A 13,734-nucleotide genomic window follows, 5' to 3' on the forward strand; every position below is an offset into this window, starting at 1 on the left:
ATATTGTCATACCTTTGTTCGTAAAATTAGCTGTTCATAGCTGTACATAAAAAAAAAAGAAAAGAAAAGAATACTATCTAACATTAAGGGTGAAAAAAAGAAAAATGCATTTTTTACTTTTTGCCTTTATGTTGGCTCTAATTGAAAGAATGAGCTTGAAAATGTATTATGGTACAAGGAACACTCCCATACGGTTTGGAACGTATAACATGCGTAAGTGCGTACCTAAGTACGTACGTGCTTGTATATGCATATATGTATATACATATGTACAATGCGCAGCTGGATTAAACGAAAATGAATAGATATATGTACTACTAAATCAAGGATACGTATATAGCTACATATTTCTGTACATTTCTACTATCTGCTAAACATATGAGTTTTACCTTTGTAATCCAAAGGAGAGCAATAGCTCTAGATGTTCTTGGATGCTTCTTAATTTTTATAAAACTTTTTTTTATTTTTTATGTTAATGTTATTAACGTAAAAGCTGAACAGAGGTAATAAAATAAAAGAACTATTGTAACGTGAACGCCGAATAAGTTCCTTATAAAATTGTCATATATATATATGTATATACATACATAAATGTAAATAGAAAAAAGGAGGTTATTATAATAATACCCCTGTATTTTAAATTATGCAGTAATGTACTACTAATACTGCTACTACTACTATCATTACTGCTATTACTACTACTACATCAGCGTAGCTAATTATACGTACTTATGTATAACCGTACATTAAATTTTCACTAACCCTTTACTTAATAAATTACGAGGAAACCTCGGGCTCTTTTCGTTACTTGGTGCAAAAATAATAAAGGAGGGAAGAAAAAAAAAAAAAAAAAAAAAAATGGTAAGAACGGAAGAGACGATATGAGATAAATTGGTTTATGAACATGGTAAGGTATTATATACAAAATATGGTAAATGTAATAAGTGAAAAAATTTACTAAAATAAAATATTATCTTTAACTCGTAGTAGCAAATTGCCCAGTTACATATATTAACATATATACGCATATAAGTGTATATATCGAGCACATACACATATACATTTGCATATCTATATATATGTTCATACATATGCATATATATATATATATATATATATATATGTATGTATGTTCATACATGTGAACAAACATATATTTGTTCATACATGTGCATATACATATATTTGTTCATACATGCGCATATACATATATATGTTCATACATGCGTATAATCAGCTTTGCTGCTGATGGGAAGAACATTTTGCACATGAACGAGTTTGCGTCGTTCTATTTTTGCAGAGTCTATTTTCAGCGTAATAATTTAATTTTATGTGAACTAATAAAGATGCATAAAACAAATTATAGCACAGTTTTTTAAATAACGGCGCTCTCATTTTAAAAAAGAACTTTAGAAAAAATTAAAATAATAAAAAATAAAAGTACGCAAACTGCTATTTTACCTTAATTTTTTTTTTTTATTTTTATTTTGCACCAGAAAAAGGAAAAACGCAGTGCATTTATTAAGTGCTTAAGATAATTTTTACCTGTTTTTCCGATTTTAGCTGTATTTCATTTTTACAAAGTATTGCTCTTTTTTTGAAAAGAAGCAAATAAGAGAATGTATTTCATTGTTCATATATACTTATCGTCACACCAGTACGTACTCGTATGCGCATCCCAATACTCATATTCCTGTCCTAAGAACAAATGACAAACACAGAAGTGCAGCTCACATATGTTTAAACGAAAAAAAAAAAAAAAAAATGTTACAAGTTGATTTGCTTTCCTCTAAATGGATAAAAGACACACATGCAATTTTAATATAGATATTTTTTAATTTTATAAAAAAAAAAAATAAAATAAATAAAAATGAATTCGAACAAAGTCCTTTGCTCCATTTTACACGTTAAAACGAGTTATCACTTTATATATTTTTGTTTTTATTTATTTTTTTTTTTTTTGTCAGCTTTTATATAAAACAGTCTAATTTGTTACGCAGAATTTTACTATCACAATTTGCTGTTTTTTATTTCTGCCCTCTTTTTTGTATTTTATTTTTTTTCATTCTATTATACTGCATTATACTCTGTTTTTCTTTATTTTATTTTTTTTCCTTCAATTATTTTATTTTTGTGGCTTTCGCCCCGTCACCCGGTTTTACGCCTGTCCTGCAAATATGAATGCTCAAATGTTGAAAGAAAACGAAATCAATGATATGATTTTAAATTTAATAGACAAGAAAAAAGAAGTTTTACCTAAGAGAAAAAAAATTAAAAAAAATGCAAAAAAGGAAAACTTTGATAAAAACCAAATGAAAAGGTTAATCAGAAAAAAAAAAAAAAAAAAAAAAAGTGAAGAAAAAAACAACGAACAAATTGCAAAATTACAAGGAGTGATATTACATGTTCATATAAATTTTGTTCATTTTACTTTCACATTTCTTCTCCCTTTTTGCTTTTCCCTTTTTTGTCAATTTGGTACTTTCCCTTTTTCAGTAATGTAGACGCTTTTTTCAAAGAGCAAGAGCAAATATACAAAAGTGAAGAGACGAATACAATGGAATACATAATTAACGAGGCAAAGGATAAGGAAAAAGAAGTAAGCTGTTTTGTTACTTTGTAAAAAGGTGCACTCAGTTCTTTAAATAAGCATCACTTATATAATTTTTCATCATCTTCACATTACATTTTACTATATTGTACTGTATTATATTTCACTATATAATATTCACTATATTATATTTCACTATATAATATTTCACCACATTATATTTCACTATATTTTATTTTAATTTTTTTTTTTTTTTTCCCCCTTTCTCTTTACTTCAAACAAGCTAAATGACTATTATACGTATTGCCAAAACTTTAAAAAGGATTATAACAACAATTTCAATGATGTTATTAAGCATTCGGAGGTTAGATTCTTTTTATCATTGCTATGATGTGCCTAGTAGCTGAAGTAGATGCTGCTCTTTATCTTTTTGCTTGTTCCTACCACTTTGCAGGAAATTAAGAAAGAGCTTAAAGACCTGCACATTGAGTATATAGATAACAAAATACTCCTGGGTAAAAAAAAAATAAAAAAATAAAAAAAAAAAATAAAATAAAATAAAAAAAAAAAAAAAAAAAATAAAAAAAAAAAAAAATAAAAAAATAAAAATATAAAAATATAAAAATATAAAATAAAAAAAATAAAAAAATAAAAAAATAAATATATAAAATAAAATATAAAATAAAATAAAAAATAAAAAAATAAACTTCTAGTCATACACTCACAATATTTTAATTTGTTTATGAGGCAAAAGTGTACATACGCCCAGAAAATGCCATCAATTATTTGCCTTGACCCTCTAAAAGTGTATAAGCGTCCACGTATATACGCATATGTATACACATAAATATAAATATAAATGTATATATGTGTATATGTGTATATATATATGCCACGGGCGTACTCTTTTTTTTCTTAGAGAATAAAAGGAAAATGGAGTTGGATGGCATGTTCAATTTTTACAAAGAGAAACTACTAGACATTAAAAGGCAGTGGGATAATAAAACCTTTTGCGACGAAAATTTAAAAAATATAGTTTATGATATATTAAGCGTAATAAATTGAGCATTCATAATTTGTGTAAATACCCTTGTTCAAGGGTCTTTGTTTTTATGGACCATTTTTGACATATTTTCGTGCCCTTCTTTCCTCTCTTGTATAATTTCGTAAAAACTATAAAGCAATTACTTATTTATGTACATGTAAATATTTCTAAAATGCATACATGTGTATACATACAATGGCGCATTTGTTTTGTTCCAAATTTTTTATTTGCACACACCAATTTAAAATATTGATAGATGTGTAATAAATAATTAAGAGAAAAAAAGAATACAAAATTTCTTAGTCAAATATTCATATATAATTTTTTTTTGTGCTATTTAATAAGGTACTTTAATGAAAGGTACTTTCCTTTACTTTTACGAGCCATATTCATATGCAAAACGAAACACAAATTTATCAGCGTTTAATGTGCACATATTAAAAAGGAAATATTCTTCAAAAATGGAACTGTAGAGATGTGCATACGTGTATAGCTCACTAATTTGGCCATATCCCCAACGTGGTAAATAAACAAACAAATGAATAAATGGTTGAATGAATGAATAAATGGTTGAATGAATGAATAAATGGTTGAATGAATGCATAAATGGTTAAATAAATGCATAAATGGTTGAATGAATGCATAAATGGTTGAATGAATGAATAAATGGTTGAATGAACGAATAAATGGTTGAATGAACGAATAAATGGTTGCATAAACAAACAAATATATAAACACATATGTTAATACATAAATGAGTGAATAAACGAACAATTATATGAACACATACGTAAATACAATAAATAAATGAATAAAAGGGAAATACGTAACCTCCACGCTCTAACAATAGAGGTGATGAAATATGCACATGAGAAGGTCTACACAAAAAAAAAAGAATATATACATATATGTATGTGTGTGTGCACGAATTTACACCACATCAATCATCTTCCCCATCATCGTACATTTTTTTCCTGGGCTTGTTAAACAGCTGAAGAAAAAGAACATATTGCCCATTTGAAACAAATCGTAGTATTAACTTAAATTTTAACTGAGTTTTTTCCATATATTTTTCCTGCGAAAAAACATACGCATTTAAAATATCTGATTTCATAAGGAGCTTTTCAAATTTTGATATTGTTTTTTTATCTTTATTTAAAATATTTGTAATTAAAATACAATTCTCCGTTATATTATTTAATTTAAGAAAATTTATCGAACAAAATTTTACGTTTTTTGACAAAAACATATTATGACTTAAATTTGAGTCAATTTTATGGTGAAATATTTCATTCATCTCCTTTGTGCTAATAGCATTAAACTTATAGGAAAAATTATTAATTCTCTTAAAATTTTTACCCTCCCCGTTGATTAATTTATCGCACTCATAAAATTCACCAGACCTTTCTTCACTTTCACCTGACTTCTCCCCATTTTTACCTGAGCTTCCCGTGTGTGCAACTGACTTTTTCGCATATTCACCTGAACGTTCATAATTTTCGCTTGACGAAATGGATACAAAACTACTTGCATTCTCATTAACATCGAGTGGCATAGTTTCGAAAAATCTTTTCAAATTCTCCTTTGCCTGATTTACTTGATCTATATTTTCATCAATACCTAAGAAATACACATCGTTTAAATGTTCATTTTGGCCGATATATACTTCATTTAACACATTATAAAAAATTGAAGGAGAGTGGATGGGAAAGGTTAAAATAGGATAATTAATACTAGGTGAACCTCTCGGAATGGACCACAAAATACTTAGTATTTCGAGTAACACCGTTCCATCATTACAAAAGGGGTCAATAATATATAATTTTTTTTTTGGATTTATATATTTGAAAATATTTATTTTAAAAATAGCTGATGCAACTATGGTACTTTTTAAGGAATGTTGATTTTTATATGCTACAAATATACGCTTGTTCAAATCATTACTTATATTTATATTCATTTTCAATTCATTATATTTAAATAATACGTTTATTTTTAATGGTTGTAATTTTGATGGATCTACCTTTTTCTTTTTTAAAAATATATTTTGATCTCCATTTTTTTCTATATATAACTGTTGTTGTCTTTTAATTACATTCAAAATAATATTTTTTAACATGCACGTATGGTATAAGCGAGATTTTATACTCCTTATATTTATTTGCGGTTCAACAAAAACATTGCTAAATGGAATGAACGCACACCAATTTACATTTTTAATATCATTTATAAAATTATTTTCATAAGCACAATAGGAGTTGTGTATTTCCAGTCGAATTTGTTCAACCGTTCGACTATTTATAAGTAATTTGTACAAATACTGCAAATTAGATTCAATTTCCACATTGTTCTCACTAAAAATGTGAACGTATTTTTCATCGTAAATCCGTTCTAGCGATAATATGTTATCATATTTGTATGGAACGACACAACAATATTTATACACTTTCTCCTCATTATAATTTAACAAGCTCTTAATACCACTGTGAAACCTTTTCCAGTTTTTTATAATTTTTGTGTTCATAAATATTTTATTTAAATTGTACTTCATGAGCATTTTACATTTTGCCATAATTCTGCTACGTAATTTCCTTTTTTTTTTTTTTTTTTCTATAAAAAAAATTATTAACAGTTCATGTAAAACGAATGAAAAAAAAAATAAAATGAATTAAAATACATGCATACATATATATATGTATATATATAACATGTTTTTATTTAAGAATATATGGTTCTTTTCACTACATATCAGGACGAATTGGTGCATAAGATATACGCACTTTTGCATTATGATATTCAGCTTTGCTTAAATTTTTAGCTGATAATCGAATGTTCGTTTTACCGTTTTTGCACTATTTATAGAGCCAACAATATGTACACCGATAATCATAAATAAGGGTACATAAGTGTGTATATGTGCAAGTATATATATGTGTAAGTATGTATATGTTTGTATGTATATACGCAATACGTATATATACGCACGCGAGCATACAGAAGCGTATGTGTATTCGTGTAATTTTTTTTTTTTTTTTTGAGCTAGCGAAATTTCCAAAAAATAAAGCTTTATTCTACAGAGACTTTCAATTTGAAAAAAAAAAAAAAAAAAAAAAAGGTGAAAAAGGGAAATGAGGTAAAAAAGTAAGAAGAGTAAAAAAGAAAGAAGAGTAAAAAAGTAAGAAGAGTAAAAAAGAAAGAAGAGTAAAAAAGTAAGAAGAGTAAAAAAGAAAGAAACGTAAAAATCTACACAAATGAAAAAAAAACAGAAAAATGTAAATATCTACTGGATTTAATAATTGATGAGGTTGCAGGAAAATAGTTCACATGTTTTACGTAACGATGTTAACATAACTTTGTTCAACTCAAGTGCAAGGGACATTTCTGTCTCCATTATGTGTTAAAGAAAAAAAAAAAAATATATTGCTTTGCTTCTTTAAATTCGTACATATAGATATCAATATACAAACGTATATACATACATGTATATATATGGACAAATAATGCCACGTGCGTGATGGAAATAATAATAAAAAAGCCATATATAGAAATATTTGAAAAGATATTAAAGCTATTTGCATCCGTTTGCGAAAATTTGAATTTTCGATTAACGCGAAATAAACTGGAGTTAAGTGCATCCAATAACTTAACTAATGAATTAATTATTCACATAGACAAAAAGATTTTTACCGTAACTAGCATCAGTTGTGATATCAAAAATGCAAGTGGTACAGTCAGCTCAAAAGATTTTTACAATTCCATATTTAGCAACAAAATTGTAAAGCAGTTAAGGTCTAATAGTAATAGTGGCAATACTTTCAGCGGTAGTAGATATTACATGTCCGGTCAGAATAAAAATGATGTAAATAGCACGAATAACTGTGATGGGTTCAAACATGTTCAGAGTGGAAATAACAGCGGCATCAATAGTGGTAATCGTAAAACCAATAACAATAGTATCTCTAATAACAATAGTATCTCCAATAACAATAGTATCTCCAACAATAATAGTATCTCCAACAACAATAGTATCTCTAATAACAATAGTATCTCCAACAACAAGTGTAATTTAAATGTTTCTAAACTAATTATAAAATTTAATAACGAAGAGAACGCAAGTAGTACTCTAGAAATAGCTGTTAAATTTAAAAAGTGTAACACTTATTTTAGTGCTATATTAAAGGTAAGGTCCTTTAGCAGCTCACTGAAAAATTGTGTATATAAAAATGAATCAATAATACAAATAGAGCCAACACTTTTTCTTCTTAACTTGAAAGATCTAGCCAATGAAAGAAATATATTTTTAAAAAATACAGATAATTCATTTATTATTTGTGCAATAGAGACTTCTGACTTTAGTTTAAATAAAGAAAAAGTCAAAAGAGAACAATTTTTTTACAACAATAAAAAAATATGTATTCCTTCGAGTAAGACTAAATATTTTTTTAAAAATAAAAAGTTTGGAGATCATAATATGTCACTCCCCCTTAATGAGTTAAGAACGATAATTAAATTTTGTTCTGATATGAATTTATTGTGTTTATTTTCAACCAAGAATTTTAAAGAACGCGTTATTATTTATTTTGGAAATATTATTACTCATATTTTAGAAAAGAATAAAAAGAAAATTTCGGAAGTTCGGGCGGAGAGAAAAAAAAATAAAAAAAAAAGAGAAGCAAAAAGAGAAGCAAAAAGGGCGCAAAAAGTAGAGTCAAAAATAGGGGCAAAAAAAGACACAATAAATCAAGGAAAAATGCAGACACAATATCGGACAAATGATACATTTTATCAAAATGGTAACAAGTGTTATAGAGACAATAGCTCAGAACATTCCTCTTATATTCCTTCCGAGGATGAAACCTCCAACTCGTGTGTTTTCTATTTATCAGATGACAACAACTCAAGTGACGAATATGATGAAACAAGCTTGGAAGAAATAGATGATAGTGATGTTCTTTTTTTCACTTCTGAATACACAAAAAAAGACTATTCTTCTAACGAAAATATGAATTACAATAATATTATAACAGGTTATATACATTTTACATCTTACTTTAACATTTCTTGTAATTTTAATGACTATGATTGCAGTAAGGAAGAATCTAATCATAATAATTTTGAGGATGAACTTTTCAATGATCATACTAATGTTTTTAGACACAGAGAAAAAAAAAATGGTATAACTGGAAGAGGTGATAAAGACTCAAAAAAGGAGCCGCAGCAGGAGGGCGCACATGTATGTAGTACCAGCAATGGTATTAACAGTAGTGGCAGTAGTAGCAATGTTTGCAATCGTAACAGTAATGATGAAATGGACCGCTCCAACGACAATTTTAGCAACCACCGAAACGATGGCCTGAGTTATGAGTCAACCAACACACACAGTACAGGTAATACTAATTTTAGGAATGATGCAAATAATTTGCAAAAGTGGAAAAGTGTTAACATTGAAAAATGTGTGAAAGGAGAATACATGACCACTGCATGCAAATCGGGTGCGGTGAATACTAGAAGTAGAAATGGTATAAATGGAAAAAATAGTAATGATATTAAAAATGGTAATAATAATAATGGATCATCATTTTTTACAGACTATAGGGAAAACAGTACATCGAAAAATGAAATTAGGGAACTCCTCGAATCATTTTGCAATGGTGAAGAAGTATGGAATGCAGGCAACTTTGTGAAAAGTGATAATTATGAACAAGTCAGCTACGGAACGAATGGCGAGACAAAAGGAAGAACAGAAAGCGGAACACAAAGAGGAACAGAAAGCGGAACACAAAGAGGAACAGAAAGCGGAACACAAAGAAGAACAGAAAGCGGAACAGAAAGCGGAACAGAAAGCGGAACACAAAGAAGAACAGAAAGAGGTACAGAAAGCAAAACAGAAAGAGGTACAGAAAGCAAAACAGAAAGAGGTACAGAAAGCAAAACAGAAAGAGGTACAGAAAGCAAAACAGAAAGAGGTACAGAAAGCAGAACAAATGACGGGGAGGAAGAAGATACACGCGAATTTGATAAATTCATCGGAAATAACGAGGTAGAGGATGGGCTTAAGTGCAGATATAACACCAATTTTAGAAAGTTTAATAGCGAACAGGAAAATGGTAAGAAGAGATACGAAAGTAACAGTGGAGATACTTATGGTGAAGCATATGAAAAGTGTAATGTGGAAAAAATGAACGAAGGATTTAATCAGTATGAAGAATTAAATTATGATAATTTTATAAGAGGAAATAAGAACATTTCAGACACATATAAAAATATTGACTTACAAATAAAAAAACTTAGTGCTACTTTAGGAAATTTAAAAAAAATAGATACATATAAAAAAAAAGGTACATTGCATAATATGCGGAATAAGGAGGACAGATCTTTTTTCTCAAATTCAAATGATTTAAAATTGAAAAGGAAAAGAAAAAATGATGCTGACCTTTGTGAAAAAAAAATAAAGAAGAATAAAAAAAGGTCATCAAAGGAGATGGTATATAATGATTTTCAGGAAGACAGAAATGTTGATTATGATGATAATAATAATGATGATGATAATAGTGACGATGATAATAGTGACGATGATAATAGTGACGATGATGATAATGATGATAATAACGATGAGGCTGATAATAATAATAATTATTTTTTTCACACTGATGAAAGTATTAATAATGAATGTAACTCCACCGTAAGCGATAGTTATTATTCCTTAAGTGACGACATAGGAGTAGAAAGTAAATCAAACTTGAATAATGAAAATATGACATATAACAACTATTTTGATAGTATATATTCAAAATATCATTTGTATAATAATTTAAAGAAGTTGGGAAATAATTTTGATGGAAATAACAATATGCAGTTCTATTCTTCGGCTAGAGATGAACATAATACTTATGGCAATTTTCGTCCTTTACATTATAGAAAAAGGGAAAATTATAAAAGAACGAGTACTGAATTCGATGATGATGTAGTATTGATAAAAAATCAGAAAAAAAAAAAAAAAATCAGCACAATTATAGGCATAATATGTAACCATAAAATATAGTCATAAAATGCCTTAATATAAAAGTTGTACATATAGAAAAGATTGCAGTTGTTTGGGGGATAATCCCCTTGAAGTATAAAGAATCAGGGATGTAATGAATAAAATATTATTTTGAATATGACCCAGACATTGACCATTCTGTATCAATTCCGAAATTTTTTTTTTTTTTTTTTTTGTTCAACCCCCCTTCTATATAGTAATTATAAACTGAACATTTATCGTTCTCATGAAAAAGAAGGCACCTTTTTTTGAAAGTGGTGTTTCTGCTACTAGCGCTTGTTTGAGGACTCACGAACATACTAACATATTAACATATATATGTGTATATGCATATACACATATACATACATGCGTGCATATGTACATATGTGAATATATTATGGCTACATTTAAAGGCAAATTTAAATTTATGTGTCACCTTCATTCAACCTGAACAATTCAGAAGTTGCCCATTTTTTAAGAGTGCAGATATCCAGTGCGTATTTTTTAGAGGACAGGAATATTTAGTTTCATATAACGTTTACCTCCTATACGAACAAATAATTTTCAGAAAGAGTCTATTCCATTTCTCTCTTTCTTGAAAAATATCACTGTACTATAATTAAAGGAATTTTTTCTTTTTCTATTGCACACATTGTGCATGCAAATGAACCCTTTTTGGAGCAAAAAAAAAAAAGAAAAAGAAAACTATGACCATTTTGGCTAGAAAAAAAAAGAAAAAAGAAAATTATGACCATTTTGGCTAGAAAAAAAAAAAAAATAAAAAAAAAATAAACATAAAAGTGAACGTAAAAATGGGTATAAAAATGGACATAAAAAAAAACGTAAAATACACTTAAAACTTCACACAAATATACATGAAACTTCACACAAATATACATATAACTTCACACAAATATACATGAAACTTCACACAGATATACATGAAACTTCACACAAATACATATAACGCTTACCGAGAAAGCGCTAATCACCTGACCAGTTCATAACAATTCGAAAAGGGGGAAAGCAGAGAAAAATTAGGATCATCATTATTTTTAGGAAAAACATTCCAAAGTCTTATGGTTTCATCAGGAGAACCAGAGGCTACAGATGTACCATCGGGACTTAATGACACGTATAATACCCTTAATTTATGACCATTTAAGGCGGAAATTTTTTTTAATTCAGGATAATTCCAAAGAATAATTTGACTGAGTGAATAGCTGTGTGTTGATATAAATTCATGAGTATTTTTAGACCATAAAATATTGGACACTTGAGAATTTGTGCTAATTTCGTTTATACATTTTCCATTGGTAGTATTCCAAAAAAATATTTTCTTATCAGCTGATCCACCTCCACTAGCTAATAAATTATTTTTATGTGGACACCAAGAAATAGCTTTTACTGCAGCTTTATGTTTTGTAAAATGAAAAAGAGATTTATTTGTATTATTATTTTCCCAAATTAATATAGAATTATCATTACTTCCTGAGGCTAATTGTTTTCCGTTATAATTCCATTGTAAGCCACATACTTCGGATTTGTGTTCTGTTAAATGTGCATAATTATTTTCCTTGCATCGAATGTCACAACTAATTATTGTATTATCTCGACTACCTGATGTTAAAGTATTATAATACCAACATAATGCACCAACTCTTAAATTATGATTTTTATATTTTCTAATCTTAACTCCTTTTTCAATTTCCCAAATTTCTACAACACCATTTGATAATCCAACAGCGAGATGGTTTCCAAATATATCCCATTTCACTGATGTTACTGATTTTTTATTTTTTTCAATTTTTTTTTTTTTTTTTTTTCATTTCTTTTTTTCCCTTGTATTTTATTTAGCACAAATATTTCTTCACTTGTACATGTTTCATTATTCCATATACATAACTTATCATTCAAAGCAACTGCTATTATATTTTTCTTTGACCAATCCAGTAAATTCAGATAAAAATCATCTACCAAATTTGGTGCACTTAAAACTCTGTATGGCTCTTTACAAATTTTCCTCTTCTCCTTTTTATCATTGTTAAAGATGTGTAACGGGTAAGAAAAATAAGGGGAAGTAATAAAAGGATCATTTATGCACACTTTTTTCTTATTTTCATTCAAATATATGCATTTCCACGCGTTTTCTATCAGTATATTTTTGTTAACAAGCGCATTATCTGAACTATCATAGCGAAAGCTGTCGTTTTTTCGAAATTTTTGAGCTATGCGTCCCCTAGCATTATGATCATCTGCATACTTTTCCCTCTTCTCTCTTTGACCTTTCTCATAGGAAAGGAAATCCTTATTTTCATTATTATCATTATCATTATTATCATTATTATCATTATTATCATTATTATCATTATTAGCATTATTATCATTATTATCATTATTATCATTATTAGCATAATTAGCATTATTATGATTATTATCATTATCCTTATCATCATCCTTATCATCATCAACATAATGACCATTTTTATGGTAACCTTTTTGTCCCCTTTTACCATTTCTCGGAATAGTATTTCTCTTTAATGTGTATTCATCTATCTGTATGTTGAATTTATTCTGTCTACTATATCTAGTCTTGTAGACATAGTTCGTACGTACTTCCCCTTGTTCACTGTCAAATTCATATTCTTCTGACCAATTATTCCTAAAAATAATTTTATTCACATTTTCATTATATAGCGAAAATTCTCCCCAGGAATTATTTGGCAAGCATAACTGATTTCTTTTAAGTCCCTTTAATATTTTTTCCGAAATGTTTTTGGACCTGTAGTGATTGTTCACAGGATTAGGATTCATTTTTGTTATGTTCCTTCATCTTGTTTTATTTCGTATTGATTCATTTTGCTTTATTTCATTTTGATTTATTTCATTTTGCTTTATTTCAATTTGCTTTATTTCATTTTGCTTTATTTCATTTTGATTTATTTCATTTTGATTTATTTCATTTTGATTTATTTCATTTTTCTTCCTTTCATCCTTTCTTCCTTCCTTACTTTTTTTTTTTTTTTTTTTTTTTTTTTTTCTGTCTCCTTAAAGGTTTTCAAAAAATATTTCGCGCCATATGTGTGCACATGTATTTGTCACACAAGGCCATAA

The 13,734-nt window shown here is 27.8% G+C and overlaps 3 protein-coding genes and 1 pseudogene across 4 annotated transcripts; 2 read left to right on the forward strand and 2 right to left on the reverse strand.

The window, feature by feature from the left end:
* Positions 1-2,177: 2,177 nt before the first annotated feature.
* MKS88_003319 (uncharacterized protein) lies at positions 2,178-3,616 on the forward strand (the record flags this gene model as incomplete). Its single annotated transcript, XM_067216401.1, has 5 exons — positions 2,178-2,320; positions 2,497-2,599; positions 2,835-2,915; positions 3,006-3,066; positions 3,471-3,616. The coding sequence occupies 5 exons, from the start codon at positions 2,178-2,180 to the stop codon at positions 3,614-3,616; spliced, it is 534 nt and encodes a 177-aa protein (XP_067073051.1).
* Positions 3,617-4,536: 920 nt separating this feature from the next.
* MKS88_003320 (uncharacterized protein) lies at positions 4,537-6,168 on the reverse strand (the record flags this gene model as incomplete). The annotated part of the gene is made up of 1 exon (XM_067216402.1): positions 4,537-6,168. One exon carries the CDS (start codon positions 6,166-6,168, stop codon positions 4,537-4,539), a length of 1,632 nt encoding a protein of 543 aa, XP_067073052.1.
* Positions 6,169-7,110: 942 nt separating this feature from the next.
* Positions 7,111-10,638, forward strand: MKS88_003321 (uncharacterized protein; the record flags this gene model as incomplete). Its single annotated transcript, XM_067216403.1, has 1 exon — positions 7,111-10,638. One exon carries the CDS (start codon positions 7,111-7,113, stop codon positions 10,636-10,638), a length of 3,528 nt encoding a protein of 1,175 aa, XP_067073053.1.
* Positions 10,639-11,608: 970 nt separating this feature from the next.
* On the reverse strand, positions 11,609-13,434 carry MKS88_003322 (annotated as a pseudogene). Its single transcript has 2 exons — positions 12,501-13,434; positions 11,612-12,339 (listed from the first exon to the last, which is right to left on the reverse strand). Coding segments are annotated over exons 1-2 (1,662 nt in total).
* Between the last annotated feature and the right edge of the window lie 300 nt (positions 13,435-13,734).

This window comes from Plasmodium brasilianum, chromosome 10 (genome assembly GCF_023973825.1).
Source record: "Plasmodium brasilianum strain Bolivian I chromosome 10, whole genome shotgun sequence".
Lineage (NCBI taxonomy): Eukaryota > Apicomplexa > Aconoidasida > Haemosporida > Plasmodiidae > Plasmodium > Plasmodium brasilianum.